The following is a 20,296-nucleotide window of genomic DNA, read 5'->3' on the forward strand; positions in this document are numbered from 1 at the left end:
GCTTAGCTTTTGATCATTAATTAAAATGAAATAATTAAACATTTTTTCTAGTTTAGCAGTTACAGTATCATTTGATAGATTTCAAATGCCTTTTACTCTCAAAATGTGCCCGTGTTTGGCTTATTTTAATTTTTTTTTAATCAATATTTGATTGAGAGTCAAAATTTAATTATCATGCTAAAAGCAGGTTTCGATAGCTTTTCTCTTTAAATTTCTGGTATGAAGTGTAAGTTTAAATTGGTCATTGATGTATATTTCTATGCAATTGAGAGATTAAAAAAACAACTAGATACCATTTTTTTTTCTTTTTTTTTTCCCTTAAACTTTTCATCTTGAGATTAATTGATACTAAGGTTTTTTACAGTACTGGCTGGAGGCTGTTCATGCATTTTTTTCTGCCTTGATTTGCAACGGAATCATCCATTGATAATATTTTAGACCCTCTTTACACTACATGAAAAACAATTTTTTTATAAATTAGAGAGAATTGTATCATGTGAAAAGTCATAGTACATGTAGTATTTTTTAGTTATTTAGCTCAATTAAACAAAAATCTTGGTTTAATCTTATGTTCAGAGTATAGCACATGAATTGATTAAAATTTATGAAATACACAGGAGATTGCAGTTTAATGTAATCTAAAAGTACCCTAAAATCAGTGAGTATGGTGTATCGAGGGACTTGAAGTAACGGTACATGTATTTGCTTGGTCTTTGCTGTTATTGGTCAGGATTGTACAGATTGGTTGGTGGGGAGAAACTGTCAGTATTTGAAAGTGTTTATTTCTCTTTACATCCATTCAATAATGCAAACAGGTTTAAAATTGTTTTATTTGAACATATCTATATTTTTTATCATAAAGTATAAATGGTTAAAGCACAAGTTCTATCAACTTGCTAAGAAATCTCAAAAGGAAGCGGAATATACAGATCAAGCTTTATTTCATCAATTCAATATTCATGCATGTATAACATACAGATACCATTTTTGTGCATAAAATCAAATTTGTCAGGAATTCTGTTGTTCAAGTATTTATTTTTAGGATTACTTCTGATAGACAGAATTTTTCCTCTTGTCATTATTTTATTCCTAAATTGTGTAGCTATAGCTGATCTCAAGCTATTTTATCAAAATTAATTTGTACAATACCAATACATGTAAAAATATGTGTTTACTATAAAACATGTTTTACTTGCCATATGAAAGGTAAACAAAACTTGCCTTGAGAGTATTTATATAAGTTGTCTTCATTTTCTCCCCTGTGCAGAGGAGATGCGTTCTATGGGTAAGAATCAATGTTTCCACAGCAACGCAGGCAATCATTGCCAATACATACACCATATAATTTTTTCAGCTGTGATTGCTGTCTTGTATCTTTTACTTTTTGCTCTTTTCATCTTTATTTGCATCACGACAGTACTTACCTAATGTCTCAATTTATCCATCTCTTATTTAGTATGCTGATTATCAATGTCATAGGTGGGCTGTTCTTGTGTATAGTATTTGAGATTAGCATTGTTCAATATACTACTACAGTGTATTTCTTTAGTCAACTAATACTGTAGAAGCAGAAATATTCGTTGAGGGTTTAATTTCATTATTTTCGTTGGCAGTATAATTGAACGAAATTAATTCCATGACAAATTTTTAACCCAAGTATTATTGATTACAAAGATGTAATTACGATATGACGAAATTAAATGCCAACGAAATCTTATTTTGCTTAAAAATAACGAAATTTTGAACCAACAAACATATGTGCTAAAGCCTTCTACAGTATATAGTACAAAATACATTACAGCTGCACACTAATTTATGAGGCTGATTGAGCTGTTTGAGAGGCATGCAGACTGTTTATCATATAGTCAAAGACAATAAGCATGCTTGGTCATAATGTGAATGGACTTATGACATATCTTCAGCTTTTACCCTCAGTCATTATTTGTAGTGGGACAAAAAGGATAATTACTGTATATTACCTTTAAATTTTCCTTACATGTATTTTGCTCTTGATTTTGACTTCTCCTAGTACATGTATAATAAATTATTGTAAATTCCAGAGGGTCAGTTAAACCTTGATAAAATAACTTTGAAACATAACCTTTCTTATCTGTATACTAAAATTATTTATATACTAATGCAATTTAACTATAATGTGAAATGCCAAAATATCTTTGATATTTTTGGTGCGGCATGTCATATCTGATATACATGCAGTTTGCCTTGATAAAAAGCATCAAGATTTATTCCCAGCAGATATACTTATAGCTACACATACAGCATGATCATTTTTTGTTAAATCATTATTAAACCATTATTGGCTTAGTTGTTTTTAGTATTACCTTGCCTCTATATTTATAGTACATAATAAAGTAAAAATCTGCATGAAATTCACACATGTGTTTACTTGTATTTGTATGCTATGATTCTTAGCCCTTGTGCATATGACAATACATCTAGCTACATTGTATCTAGGGCAGTTAATCCATGAACTGATTCTTTGTTCCAGCCCCCACCCCACCCACCGGATGGAGGGATGTACTGGTCAAGGAGGGACCAGAGGCCTTTGCTAAGAAGGTCAGAGAGCATAAGGGATTATTGTTGATGGACACGACCTTCAGAGATGCCCACCAGTCACTCTTAGCAACCAGGGTCAGGACCTATGACCTCAAGAGAATCTCACCGTTTGTGACTCAGCGGTTCAACAATCTGTACAGCTTAGAGAACTGGGGAGGTATGAGAGAATGTTTTAATGAAAATTTACCAGTATAGTTAGTTTTTGCAAAAGAAATTTCCTAAACTATGAAAGTGCATGAGTATAATTTTACATGTGAACTGTCTATTCGAAATGAGATATTAAACCATGATTGATATTATAATACATTAATTTACATATAGGGTAGAATGTAATCAATTTAGTAAATAGGGATTAAAGAAAAAAAAAAAGATGCTGTATTTTACCTAATTAGCATCCGGGGCGCTTTGAAAATTGCAAAAGGGGGCAGTTATTTGGTATTTGTATTAAAAATATTCTCTATGATTTCAGTAAACTCTTTAATGATTGTTATACATTGTACTTTCCTTCACAAAAAGATAATCCACTCAAGTCATATTCATAGATTTATATTCCCCCCCCCCCCCCCCCCCCCCCCCAAAAAAAAAAATTGGATCAATACGCAACTGATAGGTCGATCAGCTTCCCTTTCAGGAAATATTTATCATTTATTTTAAAAGTCGTTCATAGACTACCCGGTAGTTGTTTATCTTTTAACACTAGTGCTACAACTTTATGTAATGGCTGACTTTCCATTTGTTTTTTTGGGGAACATTATGGAAAATACTGACAATTAGATAAGTTAGATACATGACTGGAAGTGTTATATGTATTATGGCATTTTCTTTTTGGACAAGCAACACTAAATGAAAGCTTTAAACTTGATTACAAGGTAACAAAAGGGGCCATACTTATTTTCCAATAATTGAAAAAAGCTTGAGGGACGCTTGTAGGGACAGAAATGCTTATTAGGAATAAAACAGTATATACAAGTGTGAATTATATGACATTTTTTACTGTCTGTAGGTGCCACCTTTGATGTTGCTATGCGCTTCCTCCACGAGTGTCCATGGGAGAGACTGGAAGAGATGAGGAAGCTCGTCCCCAACGTTCCTTTCCAGATGCTTTTGAGGGGTGCCAACGCTGTGGGCTACACCAATTACCCCGACAATGTGGTCTACAAGTAAGGCACAGCAGTATTCAGTGCAGGAATTGTGTTGTCATATAGTTAGAGTAATTGTCAGAAAAAAAACCATTAAATTTGTTTTCAATCATTGCTACCATTAAAAATACTGGATACATTCATCAACTTTGTGTTTTAAAATCATAAGATTTTGAATGATGTAAGAAAAATAGTGTAAACATACATTTATTTACTTTGGTTAACTATTACATGTATATGAACATATATAATCACGGGTAAATTTTGCAATAAAAGTATTTGTACACCTATAAAACTGCATACAATATAGAATTTATATTACCGGTACTGCAAATCATGCAAATATTTTTTTTCTACCTACATGTATACTAGTACATATATGTTTACTAATACATGATATTGTATTCTTATTGATGTAATTGTATGAGGGGAGAGCAATCAAAGTCTTTTATGCTCAAAGAACTTATGCTCAATGCTAGTTCTGCATATATACTATAAAGAGTTGAAAGCAATACTGTAAGAGTTGGTTGTTTACAGGTTTTGTGACATGGCTGTAAAGAGTGGGATGGACATTTTTAGAATCTTTGACTCCCTGAACTATCTCCCAAATATTGTTGTGGGAATGGATGCAGTAGGGAAAGCAGGTATAGTGAAATAATGATATATCTATTAGACTGTTAATAAGGGGATTTAAAGGGACTTGGACACGATTTGAGATCAAAAAATTTATTTTTATTTTTTATGTATAAAATGGTTTACTGATGTATTTTAAATGAATGACCAAAATATTGAATGTTAAAGTCAAGTTACAAGCGAGATACAGAGGTAAGAATTGATTGTTATGTAAACAAAGTTCGAGTCTTATAGTTGTTTACAAAAAATGTAATGTAGAGAATTACCATTTCTTAGACAAAATGATATTTAAAAAACAATTTAAACTAATTTATTATCTTCATAAATACTATTATCAACAAAAGAAAGATACATTTGATTGAAACTTACACCAGTACAACACATATGTAAAAAATGACAATATTCGAGTTTTGTTTACAAAACAAAGAATTAGGAACTCTGTATCTTGCTTAATACTTGATATTTCACTTTCAAATTTTGACAAAGCATTATAAACTTATATATTTATCAATATAAACATTGAAAATGGAAAAATAAAATTTTAAGTCAAATCGTGTCCAAGTCCCTTTAAGTATTGTGGGGTAATTTACATAATTCAAAACTCTAGAAAGTGTCCACATCAATGCTTAAAAATTTGGTATATTCAGATTTATATATCACAATACCAGGGTATTTAGTTGTAGAAATATATCCTTGCTTTTGGATTTTCAATTGGATAATCTACTTATTGAGAAATACAGTACTGGCACATGTACATTGTACATAATTCTGATAATTTTAATATGCTCTATAATTTCTTGATCCAATGTTCAAAATGACAGTGCTTGAAATATTGCAGCTAGAGTGAATTCATGCATGGCTAGAATCCTATGAAAATAGAATTTTAGAATGTCATACTAGCTCTGAATTGCTTCTGTAGGTGGAGTGATAGAAGCAGCAATCTCCTACACTGGTGATGTCTCGGACCCCAGTAAAACCAAGTATAATCTGGAGTACTATGTCAATCTGGCCACAGAACTGGTCAAAGCAGGAACTCATATTCTCAGTATTAAGGTCAGTAGCTACATGAATGCACAGGTAACTAACTAGTAACTACATGTATTACTGGTACAAAGAATGGATTACAAAAATCCTTGAGAAACAATTTTGGGAGTAAATCCTGTATAGTTCCTATATGATAAAACAGATACATGTATTATTTTTTTTACTTTAATGACATGAAATATCATAATTTGAATAGGATATGGCAGGTGTCCTGAAACCAAGGGCAGCTACAATGTTGGTGGGTGCCTTGAGGGAGAAATTCCCCGACATCCCAATCCATGTCCACACCCACGACACCGCCTGTGCGGGGGTGGCATCCATGTTAGCGGCAGCTCAGGCAGGGGCTGATGTGGTAGATGTGGCAGTGGACTCCATGTCTGGTCTGACCTCACAGCCCAGTATGGGGGCGGTGGTAGCAGCCCTCGAGGGAACGGACCTGGATACAGGTAGGGGGACTGGTAACTCAGGAGTTAGGATTTACTGTAGAATCATTTTTTTTCGTGGGGGTCAATGTTCGTTGGTAGCCAAACTTTTCTTTGTTTGTGGGAATGTAATTTCGTTGGTAGTGCAATCGGGATAATTTTAATAAATATCAAACAATTGATAGTGTATAGGTTAGAGGGAATGTAAATTCATGGGCAAGGGTTACCCATGAATACCACGAACATTGGTCCCCCACCTACAATGATGATTCCACAGTACATTATCCATATGATGAGGGGGTTATAGGTATTAGCCATTAAAGGACTTCAATGCAGGTAGGTGCTGGACTGACGATTATGTGTAAAATGAATATAAACAATGACGTGTCATTATTGTAATTTTGCAGCTTAAATTTGGTCTTCAGAAAAGCCAAATATGAGAAAGAAAACTACTATGTTTTCAGATGTTTAAGAAATCATCGTTGAAAGACATGTTTAAAAAAAACTGTGACATATCTTCTAGATTGCTGATACAGACATTCTAGTTTTTATTTATTTTCAAGATTTGTGTAGGAAAAAATTAATGTTAAAACATTTGTAAAATTTGGTAAGAGATATTCGATCATATCTTTTCTGTAGCTGTAGAGTATAGATTTTAAATGCTTACTAGCTTTGTCCAAAATTTGATATTCTGAGCCCCTGGACTTAGCCCCAGGGGAGCTTACCATGACCAATTTGATATAAATCATAAAGAGAAGTTGTTCGACTCTATTGACTGTTAAAATTACACAGCTCTCTCTGTCTTCCATCAAATTTCATAGAACCTCAAAATTGCGATTGTCTTTGGAGTTTAAAGTATTTTTTTTGATTTTCCACACTAAAAGTATTTTCAAAGTTTGGCTAGTTTATATTTAGCTCATTAGTTGAGTGTATCTGTAACATGTAAATCTTTCGTTGCAGTGTGATATATTAAAATGAGACTTGTTTACCAGCTCAGGCACAAGGGTTAAATACTTGTAAGCTTGATCAGTAGAGGGCCAGCTTTGAATACCATAGGATCTGAAAGGTTCATTGCCTAGAATAATCAACTTATGGGTATGTTTAAGTTACAGCCTTATTTTATGTTATTCTGTGACTTTTTTTCAGGCATCTCTTTGTCCGATGTAACAGATTACTCTGCGTACTGGGAACAGACCAGGAATCTGTACGCTCCTTTTGAATGCTGTAAAACGCTGAAGAGTGGCAACTCTGATGTCTATATAAACCAGATTCCAGGTCAGAAAAACTTCTTATTTTTTACAAGAGTATAATGAGTGTAACAAAAAAGTTTAGTTTGGGAATTTACTGCAAAGTCCTAATTACCGGGTATATAAATGCAAGAAATATAATATCAGTCTGTGTAAAATCATAAGATGCAATTTGTGTTAACCAAAAATCATTGCAATTTTCTTTGTTCATGTTTTAATAAAAATTGGCTAATTTAGTACTTGTATAAAATAAGGAATCTACATGCAGTCGCATCAGTTTAATGTTCATTGTTCTGATTGTGATAATTGAATGTTTTATAGGTGGCCAATACACAAACCTGCAGTTCCAGGCTTTCAGTCTCGGGTTAGCAGATCAGTTTGAGGAGGTGAAGAAGATGTATGCGGAGGCCAATCAACTCCTGGGAGATATTCCAAAGGTTAGGTCAGGGTTAAAACCTTCAGTGGGTCTTTAGTCGAGTAATTTACAAAATGGTTTATTGATAAGTGAAGATGGAATTTGTGAGTGCTGTTTCAGTGGTATTTACCTGAAAGATGGGATGCTACTTCTTTTAGACTCAGCACTAGTGTGATAAGTAATTTATATTAACATTCCACCAACACAACATATTTTATATGTGATTATCTAACTATGTATTATATTATATAAATTTTCAATTATCAGGCATTGCTTGTATTTGACTTAAAATGTTTTTGAGTTAATTCCCTTTGAACACTCACGAATGTGAAAACCACACACATACTTTTTTAGTATCTTAAATTAATAAAGAGAAGGGGGTAGAAATTAATTAAAATAGTGTATTCAGATTGTTCTTATGTCAGTATTTGACTTGATATTTGTTTTGAAATGAAGATTTATGTATATCCATGATACATGTACATTTAATGAAAGATGGTATAATTTGTAGGTGACTCCTTCCTCAAAAGTGGTGGGAGATATGGCCCAGTTTATGGTTCAGAACAAACTAACCAAGGAAATGGTGGAGGACCGTGCAGAGGAGTTGTCTTTCCCTGTGTCGGTGATTGAATACTTCCAGGGATATCTCGGAGTACCGCCAGGGGGTTATCCGGAACCACTCAGGACCAAGGTACAGATAACCTCAATTTTAGATATCAATCAAACCTTTATACCGGTAATGTTTTTGTTTTGCCTTTGGTGCAATATGAGGTCCTGACATTAGATTTGACAAAATTAGGAAATATATGCATTTAAAATTGGGCATAAGTGATCAAAATTTGAATTTGCATCATACTCGCATTTGAAGCATTGCCCAAGAGTAATATGTGTTTACAACTTTGACAGATCTATTAATTTGGATTAGCCCGATCTTTAAATTTTCTGCTGCTTGAAATTATCTATTACATGTAATTTATATATTCGTGAAAATGTCTTTACCATCATGTTAACAGATTGAGTATAACATGTATTTACTGGCAATTTGCAATGACCTATTCTAAAATTTTATAAGATATAAATCTAAAAAAAAAGTCAATGTCTAAATTTTTAGACATAAAATGCGATTGTTACAATTACATTGGCATCAAACTTCAAAGTTTATATATTATTAAATTGACATTAAGTCAAGTCTATGGCATTTGAAATAAATGTAGACTGGATGACATCTAACTTTAATGGACAACCATGCATCATTACTTTATGGACTACCCTTTAATTATCAGCGTCGTCATCATTATTTTAAGTTCATCAGAAACATGTTTAACAAAATTATAAAATGTAATCTTTGCTTCAAAATAATGATAACTGCAGGGCATAATCTTTTTATGTCCTTTTCTTTCTCCTTAAATACTCAAGTTTAGCATGGCTTTCTAGCCAGAAGAAATGAAATATTTATGAGTTGCAAATACAAGCCGACAAGGAACCAATAAAGCAATGATACCCACTTATGTACCGGTATTTTGATGAAAATCACAATCAGCACTGATGAGAATCAATCAATACCTTTTAATCTATACTTAAAGGTCTGTGTTTTAACTATGAAAAAATTACAAAATTACAAAACAAGTCATATCTTAATTAGAATAATTTGGGACCTTGAAATTTATCAACTATAGTTTCAAATTAACATAAAAAGTTATTGTTATTTTGTATGCAATAATTTTTGATTTATTATTTCTATCAAAAATTAGGTAGGTACAACAAGGTTATATAAAAAAGTTCTAGAAAAGTTAAGAAGTAACATATGTAGGTACAAAAAAGTCACAGATGTAGGGTAAAAAGATTTTAGAGATGCAAGACAATTTTTACAAAAACATAATAGATATAGGTTGAATCTGATTAGCACTATTCAACTTTGTTTGGATACTTACTTTCAGTATTCTAAAACAAAATGTTCTCTCCAGAGTGTTGGCCATGACATTTCTTGTGAGTTTTTATTTTAGATAATCAGAGAATTGGACCTAACATGTATATACATGTATACCATATTATACAGATATTATATTATATTATACTATGTAGAGATTTCAAGTAATACATTGTATCAACAAATATTGTCTATTCTGTTATGCAAGGAACAGTGACACAATACTCTAATACATGTACATAGAAATTCAATTAAGAATAGGTTTTTTGTCACCTAGCACTCACACTCCCACAGTATCCTGGAAATGGATTCAAATTATATTCTTATGAATAATACACAACGCCCACTTTGGATCAAATATCAATTAAGTGGAAAAAGGTGCGTAATAAAAGCAAGACTTCACAGTTTATTTTCAAAATTGTGATAAATACGAGGGTCGTCCCAAAATAGTGTAGACAGAACACATAATAACTTAAAATCTTTTCATTGCAATTTCATTAGACTTCTATGTTTTCTTCAATGGCCCTTTTGCAATCAATATTAAAAAATTCAAATTTGTACTTTTTTTATTTCTTGAGAAAATGAATAATTAGTGACAACAAGTTTTGCCAGGCAGCGCAATGTGCCATGTCAAAAATGTCCAGTCTTTATGTTGTTGCTAGACCCTCAACCTCATTTACGATGACATTTTCCTTTTATTTCCAAAAAATCTCAAAAAATATTTTCTTCGAACTTGTATTCTGAGTATACATTCAACAAACATTTCTAGTTAAAAAAAAAATTCCCTAAGTACAAATGATTTACCGACTCCAAACTTGCCCTGTATTACTTGTATAATGTTCCTCCTTAATTCAGCGTTTTGACGTCCATTTCTGTTGGTCTAGGTTTCTTTTTTCACTTATTGTCATCATACTCGTCCGAATATGTTCAATGTTGTTGGACTACTAATTCACAATATGCATTTCTAAGCTATTTTGTTAATCTTATTTACGTCAAAAGCCGCTTAGGATTTGTTTCAAAGTCTTTATGAAATTTTATCAGTTACAGCTGCGCCGCCTTAAGCGCTGACGTCGTCATTTTATTACGAGTTAAATATTCAACTTGTCATAAAATGCTCTATAAAATCTGGAAAAGTTTTGTTATAGCCACAATTTTTTCTGAGTAAATAATTTAATTATTAACAAATATAGAATGATGTATTTTTTTATTTGAACTTTTTTTTCGAAAAGTCCATTTCCTCGAATTTCTCATTTCATTATGTTGATTTTAACATTTCGTTTTGGACATTGCGCCGGATGTTGAACTTGTGATCCAGCATTCTCTTATTTAACTTGTTTAATTTTAAACAATATTTAATTTCAAACCACAATTTGAACGTAAGTTTCATTCTTCTTTGCCTTCGTTTGACTGAATAATGCCACTTGTCTATGCTATTTTGGGACAACCCCCGTTAATACATTCAACGAGGCAGAGTATAATTATTTATATCCTAGATCACCCCTGCGAATGTTATTGTCATTTAAATATTAGACCACGTGGTTATATTTAACCTTTTCAGTTTCGCAGTAAAAATCGTGCCTCGTGTTTGCAGTCTATTTCATAGAATCAAGGTACTTGTGATCAACCATAAAATCGAAACGTTTATTGATTTTAAACTTTATCTTCATTAATTGGTGGATAAAATGTGTTCTAGAAATAAATGTAACAATTCAAAAAATAGTTTTTGTTCTGCTGTTGCAACAATTAACATGATTAGTAGAGATCCCCCCTAAGGGTTTATTTTCGATCCGTGCCTAACTTAGTAATAGCATCAATAGTGAAACAGACTATACTATTTTATGCAGAATGTTCCTTGAAAATTGCTCGATATATAATAAGTTTTTATGCAAAAAAGATACCCATTTTTTTTTTATAATCTGGTATTGCACATAACAAGCATCAAACATGGCTATGATTTTATTAAGCAACCCAATGTTTATATTTTCAACCACTCTACACATAGTTGAACACGAATGATAACTCTGTTTTGAATATCATCGTTTAATTTAAATAACCGCTAGATGGTGAAATAAAACATACATTTTAAATGATTTTCATGTTTGAACATAAATCAAAGTTGGATATGATATGAAAAACGATCAGTTCTTATGTATTTTGAGAATATTATCCGAACACATTTACTTCCGCTGGAAATTTCACAGGAACTGAACAAATCTCGGTGAAGTCTCATGAACTTTTATTCGAGCACCTCTAGATTTATTATATATTAAGCAACGATAAAGAAAACATTCCGAACACATTCGCAAGGGTGTAGATATTTGGATGAAATCTCTTGCATGATGTTTTACTGCTATTAATTTTATAAAGATTCTATAAAACAAACATACATTTACCATTCAGATTAATAGTTTCATAAGGGGTCATCTCAAAGGTTTTTCCCCATGTTTTTAATATTTCTGTCTGAAGGATTTCTATTGAATATATGAAATTATTGTTAAAAGTAACCGAATGGGGAAATGTAAAAAATGTTGACCACTTGAATTGGTATAGGGATAAACATTTTTCAATGTCCAATCCCTCTTAAATTTGCATATTCTATTATTATACTTTCATGTTAAATACTGAAATCTAGTTGGTTTAGACGCAGTTGATATTCCGTTTTATTACCCTAAGCGTTAGCAACACACTTGGCAATGGGTAACACAACAAATTGTTACATGTGCATAAATTATGCGCTTATGGTTCGCCGTAGAATTAACGTCATTTCTATGTAAAAGCAGTAAATTATTCTCTAATATTAAGACATTCAGTATAATAAAATAAATAGTGCCTGTTTGGGAGGATAACAGTTGAAATTGACACCCGTCGAAAACCATTGTAAACCTCCGCTTCGCGTCGGTTGACAATGGTGTTCTCAGGGTGTCAATTTCAACTGGTACCCTCCTAAGCAGGCACTATTTATATAATATGTATTGGTGTAGAAAAATTATTATGAAGAAATAAAACAATTTACTGGTAAACTGCTGCCTATTTGATTCTTTTGATGTCAGTTTACTAGATTCTTAGTAAAAAAAATCAATGGCTACATTGGATATGCGAGTTATTTTGGTTTCATGCTTTGTTTACTATACCATGAAAACGAATGTGTTGTAAGGAACATTATAAATTTTTTTTCTCTATAAATTTCTTCAAATCCCAATTTTTAATACAATAATGGTACAGATGATGAGTGTGAACCAAAACTCAAAACTGAAGAAAGTTCCAGCATAGCACAATTAACTGCATGGAAATAAAAAGCTGTGCAAAGTCATGGACACTCGAATTGTACACCACCTCATCAAACTTATTAAAAATTCTGCTTTTCTAATTTAAAATATTTACATTCCATAACTAAGGTATTTCCAATAGTCAGCAGAAATAAAACAGGACCTATTCTTAAATTGAAACTATGCAATTCTGTGAACAAAATTTTATTTGCGCGAGAGACATTTTTACGAGGTTCGCGAGAAATATCACTTGGCAAGATCCAGTCCTTGCTCAAAGGTTGTCCTAACATTACAGGTGTAGATGATAAGGCTTGATTGCAAAAACTAGTCAGCGCAAACCAGTTTATATATAGTAATTTGTGATATAAATTTGTTGCGAATAAAAGTTGGTTTACAGCATCTTGAAGTCCAGTATCGGTAATTGGATTCCCTGCCACATTGAATACACAATTCTTTTATGAACTTTTCTTCCTTATCTCCATAGATTCTGAAGGGACAGCAAGGTCTGGACGGTAGGCCTGGTGAGTCGCTCCCCCCTGTTGATTTTGACAAACTGAAGGCAGACCTTGTCGAGAAGCATGGTCACGATGTGAAGGAGCAACATGTCATCAGTGCTGCCCTCTATCCAAAGGTCACCGATGACTTCCTGGAGTTCCATGACAAGTACGGCCCTGTCGATACACTCGACACAAAGATCTTCTTTGTTGGACCTAAAGTTGCTCAGGAGATGGAGGTGTGTGCTTTGTTTGGATTTTTTTCCTGTAGTAATACCATAAATTTTTTAGTGGAAATGATTAGTTTTGTATAATTTAATTTCATCACAAAGTATATAAAACCTTTTTTACAGACAAAATAAGACAAAATCTAACAAAGGATACTCACCACTAAGAAAATATAATAACTTACTAGTGTTTCTCTATGAAAAAGTAATGAATGCAACCATTTTTCATTATGCATTTCATGGAGAGAGCAATGAATTAACTCTAAGTTTCCATAATAAACAGCAGGAATCATACTCAGTAGATGTAAATAAATCATTATAAATGGCTTTTAGGTGAAAATAGAGAAAGGAAAAACTCTGTCTATTAAAACTTTGGCATGTGGAGATCTAAACAAGAATGGAGAGAGAGAAGTGTTCTTTGAATTGAACGGACAACTAAGATCTGTCAAGATTAAAGATGAAGAGGCTTCTAAGGTAAATTCTCATAGTAAATTTGTAATTTATAGATTTGCATATATATGTATTGGTGCATCTATTACAAGTTTAATTCTAAGATGTGTAGAGAAAGTTTGGTAGGGAAGGGATATATATTTAGAACATGCTTACACGGACAGGCACATTCAGTATTGAAATTATGAAGTGCATTATGTAATCTGTTTTTTTTTCAGGAGCTGCATTTTCATCCTAAGGCATTGAAAGGAGTGAGGGGGTCAGTTGGGGCACCAATGCCCGGGGAGGTGATTGATGTCAAGGTCAAAGAAGGTGACAAGGTTGAGAAAGGTCAGCCGGTTCTGGTGCTCAGCGCCATGAAGATGGAAATGGTGGTGACGGCACCAGCCTCAGGAACAGTGCGGTCCATCGCGGTAGAGAAGAAAATGAAGTTAGAGGGGGATGATTTGTTGATGGACATTGAGTGTGACTAAATCCAAGGTTCATCAAAGATGGCGGGTCATTGAAGGATTCTTGTTGTTCAGCTTATATATAGAAAAACTAGATTTTTATGGATGTGTATGTGGTGAAATAGTAACTGTTGTTTGGGCAAATTTTATGAATCAGTATGTATGTAGAAGGAATTAGTCAGAGAAATGTTAGTAATTTTTGGCAAAATACATAATTTTTGATGTAGACTGTAACAAAAATCATAGAGGAAAATTTTTTTTCGTCAAAAGTATGAAATGAAATCCATAAATATGAAATTTTGAATTAAGTGATTATTTGAAGTGTTTTTTTTTTTTTAAATGGAGTAAATATTATATACAGTGTATATACTGCACACTCCATGATGAGTTATCATAATTGTTATTTTGAAACATCTAGAAATCTGAGAATGTGAATATCGAAGATTTGGCAAAGGTCAGTATTAAAAAGCATCTGAAGGCCAACAACATGACCAAATTCTGACAAAACTGATTTATTCACTTACATTTTTGTAGTGCACAATGCATGATAACATTTATTCACAGGTATAGTTAAAAGTTTTCATTTTTTTTCTTCTTCAGAAAATAGGTATTGGCCCTGCATCGTTATTGCTGATTTGCAATAGTATTAAATTTTTGTTGAAATGCTTGCTTGATAACTATCAATTTTATGGAAATGATTTTTGTAAAATGGCAGGCCCATCTGTTTGTTTTTTTAGTCCATAAAAATCTGCTGTGGAGGATGTTCACTCATTTAAATAAAAAATAAGTGCTATTTTGTTTAGTGACTGTATGACAGTGCAACAATACACAAAACGTTGTTTTTTTTTTGGTTTATTGGTGATTTGTGTTTACACAAGGATTTGGATTATTCTGATCTAGAAGCATAATATATTTTGTAAATGACTTTCTTTACAATTAAATATACAATCCTTAATATTGAATATGAATCTTCAGAAGTTGTTTATTTTTAGTGCTTCATTTTTTTATGTGATTTAAGGTCGTGTAGGACACCTTCATATTGTGACGTAGTTAATTTTAGTAAAGAAAATTTCTTTACCAAATTTGTTACTTAACAGTGCAATGGGTTAGAGTGTTAACTATGAAGCTATAATCCAGGAGTTCGCATCCCACTGGAGCTTTTATAATTTAAACATTTTAAAATGTTTAAAACATATTTTTTGGTCAGATATTGTAAAACTTGAAAATTATAAACGAGTGAAAGTGTACTTTTATCCACATTAATATGAAAGGTGTCCCATATCATCTTTTAAAAAAATTCTCTCTCTACATTCACAAGTGCTAGTCATTGTTGACATGATTTGATGTGAACTTTTCAACTTTATCAATGATAATGTGTTTCTTGAATTGGATAAATATATAAATAAACAGCTTCAATTATTATAAGTGGAGGAAGATTGCGAGGAGGGTATTTGAATGAAATAAATGGTCAATGCTTGAATTTTTGTTGATGCATTATGAAAAAGTTGGGCTTTTCTATGGGAAAGAGGATCCCTAAAACCAACACATATTACGGAAAACATTCCTTTGAAGAGACGAAGTTTAAAAAAAACAACATTAACTCAGTAAAGGCAAGGCAATAAAGCATATTAAATATCATCAGAAAACTTTCCCTAAGTATAGTTTAGGTCTTGTATACAATGTCAAGATAACATGCCAGATGAAGAGCATTGGTTTGTTCATTTGAATATATTTTAATTATACTGTATTTGGCATTTTAATAAAGGGAGAATATGGTGATTGATGAGAGATCAGGGAAGCAGCATGGTTTCTGTAACCCCGGCTCACTGTAAAGTCAAAGAAGCTGTTAAATGTGACTAGCCTTCTATTTCTGTTTAAGCCCAGTTTGAAAATGCTAAAGTTACTTTTATGGCCGATGTTGATATGCAAGTACAGGTACACTGTGGGATAATTAATATTTATGGTGACTTAAAGTTATTTTTTTTATTTTGTTAGGTGCCCCTTATCTGCAAGATTACATCTTCAATGAATTATAAAACTGAGCTGTAATAATTATGTGTATAGGAATGAATGCATGAAATTATATCTCCTTGTACGTATAAAAGAAATCTGGCAATTTATGAAAATTAGTCCCAACAAATTTAAAAGATTCTACAGTATGATGTTTTGAGTGTTGACTACATATAAGCTAGAATACCGGTAATAAAAAAAGTTGTCATTCCTACTAGAATTATAATTGTTTATTGATATGTTCAATTTCTTATTGGACTTTCTGTATTGGCTCTTGCATTTAGAAAAAAAATATATGAAGGTATCAACAAGTGTTCATTTTCTAGGAAACCTTTATAGAGGAATTTATTGGATTGTATGATCAGATATTGTTTAGTTTTGTACAACTATTTTTTTTATATTACTCAATATACATGTATGCATATTAAATGTATAGTCAAAATAAAGGGGCATTTTTTAAAATTACACTTTAGAGTCAAATGACGTGTTAACCAGATGGATAAAGTGTTGCTCTATTCCAGTGTTTTCTACTGACTTTTCAAAATTTTCATTTTTTTTTTTAATTTTGAAACAAATTTTCATTTTTTTTTATTTTGAAACAGTCACTGTGTATAACTTTTAAATTCTGTCTTTTTAATGAGCCATTTCTATCAACTTTCCCAATATTTCACGATCAACTACTCTAATGAAGCTTATTAGTAGCAGGCAAATTTCAATGCATTTTATTTTGTTTTCTTTGCAAAAGCCAATTGATGCATTGATGCAACGGTGTAGTATTTACATAATAGGTATTGATGCAGAAAACTATGCTTTGTATTAATTTTAAAAGCATAATGTTATACAAGCTGCTAAAATCATTAAATCTATGGCTTTATCAGATCTATCAAATGATATAAAACATGATTATTGAGATTGGTAAATTTATTTTTATTATATATATTTGTTTTTATTTGAAAATATTGAAGATACATTTACTCGTATCCTGCATTGCAATTCTAGTAATTTCATTTTCAATTAGATAATCATGTGTGACCAACACATTTCTTACATGTGCATCACATTTCATGATAATATTGTAGTCAGAAGAAAAAACTATGCAGGTAGAAAGAAGTAACGTTTTAATGAACTCCTGAAATGAATTAATATATCAATATCTATAACAATTGATGTATTATGTAGCTCGTGTAATAAAACAGAAAATGAAATGCATTCTTATTTTTTATTAAGTTGGATCAAAATGAATTAATTGCATTTTGGTCTTTTTTAGAGTTTTGAAATGCAAAGAAAATAATCTCTCTGATGAAGATTGATACCACACCAAGTAGTGAAATATATTTTTACCCTTCATCGACGTTCCTAAAACAATCATAGTTTCTTTTTTTGAATTTGAGGGTGGGGTGTGATCTTGGTTCAAACAGGCAAGAAGGAAGCGAATTATATTAATAGCCATTTTTTTGGGTAGTGGTCACTACTTTCACGAAGTAGATAAGGTAAAGAAAACATTTGACTTTAATTAAATTATCCATATATTTCCAATTTAACAAAATTTAATATAAATACAAATACCTCTTGGTTTTGGTGATTTAACAGGTGCTCCATCCAATCAAGAAATTCAGTTGCTAACGACCCCTGTTTGATCGAGGATCTCCCTCACCCAAGGGTTCAAAGTAAAAACAAACTTGCTCCGTCCCTCACCCAAGGGTTTAAAATAGAAAAAAAAAACTTGCTACGTTTCTCATCCAAGAATTCAAAGTTAAACAAACTTGCTCCGTCCCTCATGCAAGGGTTCAAAGTAAAAACAAACCAGCTCCGTCCCCCATACAACAGTTCAAAGTCAAAACAAACTTGCTCCGTCCCTCATCCAAGGGTTCAAAGTCAAAATAAACTTGAAGCTTCTAAATACATGTATGTCACCTTGCTTCCACGATGATTCCACAAGTTTAATATAATTTTTAAAGAAAAATAATTACAAAGGGTTTCTGCTATTTATACTGTATTTGTACAATAATCTTTAGACCCCTTGTAGGAATGAAGCTGTCATTTTCTGCATTCACTTTGTTCCATTTTCTTGCAGATTTGGTAGATGGGGTTGAATTCAAAGGTAGGTCAAAAGATTGTTTTTTATATTTCTGGAATGTTGTAAGTTACCTCAAAAGGTTTTTAATTTTCTTTGATAAATAAGTTTGTTTGTGCACATGTAGGCACCTGACATTAAAAATATTTCTTTTAAAAGTTAGCTTGATAATTTCCTGTAATTTATGATAATTAACTTGTTATTTTATAGTACATGTACAAGACACTATTTACTTTACAAATATCTAATTTTAACACAAGGTGGCCGTGGGACGGAGATGTCTCATTAACAAGTTTGTTGATTTTCATCAAATACTTAATTAATTATTCATTAAGTACGTAGGAAAGTACACGTAAACTGTTGAAGAGTGAATACCAGGCCTCTACTTGTTTGTGGATGATTAGAGCTTGTGGCATACCGGTACTTCTTGGTTTCAATCACTATTCAGAGTTTGGACATGAATGTTCTTTAGCTCACCGAGAAGAAGTCCGAGACAACGTATGCTAGACCGTCTGCGTCGGCATCCGGACCTGGTTAAAGCTTTTTGGTTCACACACTGCATGTATTAATTGTCCTATCTTCACCAAACTTACATGGATGATGCATCTGGACCAACGTATGAATTTGAACAAGAATAGAATTCTTGGGCCCCCCGCCGGTCAAGCAGTATACTAGTATCGAGTCTATCGACCAAGGCTGATTTAGGAACTTGAACAAGGTATTAGTAGTATAAGCATTTGGTATAAATTTAATGAAAATCCGTCAAAATTTGTAGGCATGAGAGCGCTTACAAGGTCAATTTTTGGATAAAACGGAGTCATTATTGTGGTCAAAGTCCCATAACTCCAACAAAAAGTATCGACCAATGCTGATTTTCGAACTTGACCAAAGTATTAGTAGTATAAACATTTAATTGGTATAAATTTAATGAAAATCCGTCAAAATTTGTAGGCATGAGAGCGCTTACAAGGTCAATTTTTGGATAAAACGGAGTCATTATTGTGGTCAAAGTCCCATAACTCCAACAAAAAGTATCGACCAATGCTGATTTTCGAACTTGACCAAGGTAATAGTGGTATAAACATTTGGTATAAATTTAATGAAAATCCGTCAAAATTTGTAGGCATGAGAGCGCTTACAAAAAAGTGTGACGGACGGACGCACGGACACACGGACCCACGGACACACGGACGGACGCCCGGCATTTCTATGTCCACGCTCCGCGTTGCGGCGGGGGACAAAAACTTGGATACTGAATCTGGGCCATGAATTTCAGGTGCTGGGTGAGGTTAAGGTTTTTGGAGCAGGTTAAAGTTTTGGGAGCAGGTGCAGTTTGATATTTATTCCTAAGTTACTACCTTCACCAAACTTGCATGGATGGTGCGTCGTACATGTATGATATTGATGAAGCATCACCAATGGAAGTTTGGTAAAGGTAGGACCAGTAATATCTAAGATAAAATCATCAGAGAGCACCTGCTCCAAAAACTTTAAACAGCTCTAAAAACATTATCATAAATGTGAAACAACAAATTAAATGAAAAATAACGATCACTTACAGAAAACAAAAGAAGAAACTAATGGAAAATTAAAAAAATGTAACTAAACAAAAAAAAAAGAACAAAATAAAACACACAAGGATACAATATTATGGAAAGCCGTATGGTAAAGGTCAGCGAATGAATTTTTGTTTCTTGGCATTTTATTTTTATCCAGTCTGTTCCATCGGTGGCTCTGGATTTTTTTCTCCAAACCTAGCTGGTCCGATTTGTAGATGAAATAATTATTTTTGGGAGTTGATTTTAATCAACTCTCCTATGCACTTACTCGGACAAAGCGAAAGTGAAACAGTGTTTGGACCTAAGCACAAATTAATACCGCTGACAACACTTAGTTCTTGAAAATAATCGATAAATTCGATG

General features: G+C 32.4%; 1 protein-coding gene across 8 annotated transcripts in view; it reads left to right on the forward strand.

Moving 5' to 3' along the window:
- Positions 1 to 17,505, forward strand: part of LOC105326362 (pyruvate carboxylase, mitochondrial) — a 27,233-nt gene extending 9,728 nt beyond the window's left edge. For 5 of the 8 annotated variants that reach the window (XM_066087117.1, XM_011426352.4, XM_066087122.1 and 2 more), the window contains 12 exons: positions 1,268 to 1,285; positions 2,510 to 2,734; positions 3,581 to 3,737; positions 4,254 to 4,360; positions 5,269 to 5,402; positions 5,590 to 5,839; positions 6,962 to 7,090; positions 7,384 to 7,499; positions 7,989 to 8,168; positions 13,155 to 13,403; positions 13,725 to 13,865; positions 14,060 to 17,505. In XM_066087117.1, the coding sequence (XP_065943189.1) occupies positions 1,268 to 1,285; positions 2,510 to 2,734; positions 3,581 to 3,737; positions 4,254 to 4,360; positions 5,269 to 5,402; positions 5,590 to 5,839; positions 6,962 to 7,090; positions 7,384 to 7,499; positions 7,989 to 8,168; positions 13,155 to 13,403; positions 13,725 to 13,865; positions 14,060 to 14,314 (1,961 nt within the window). In that variant the 3' untranslated portion in view covers positions 14,315 to 17,505. The remainder of the gene's footprint in view (positions 1 to 1,267; positions 1,286 to 2,509; positions 2,735 to 3,580; positions 3,738 to 4,253; positions 4,361 to 5,268; positions 5,403 to 5,589; positions 5,840 to 6,961; positions 7,091 to 7,383; positions 7,500 to 7,988; positions 8,169 to 13,154; positions 13,404 to 13,724; positions 13,866 to 14,059) is intronic. The other 3 variants (XM_066087120.1, XM_066087121.1, XM_066087123.1) reach the window with 1 other exon arrangement.
- Positions 17,506 to 20,296: the final 2,791 nt, after the last annotated feature.

The sequence above is a fragment of the Magallana gigas genome, chromosome 6 (assembly GCF_963853765.1).
Source record: "Magallana gigas chromosome 6, xbMagGiga1.1, whole genome shotgun sequence".
Lineage (NCBI taxonomy): Eukaryota > Metazoa > Mollusca > Bivalvia > Ostreida > Ostreidae > Magallana > Magallana gigas.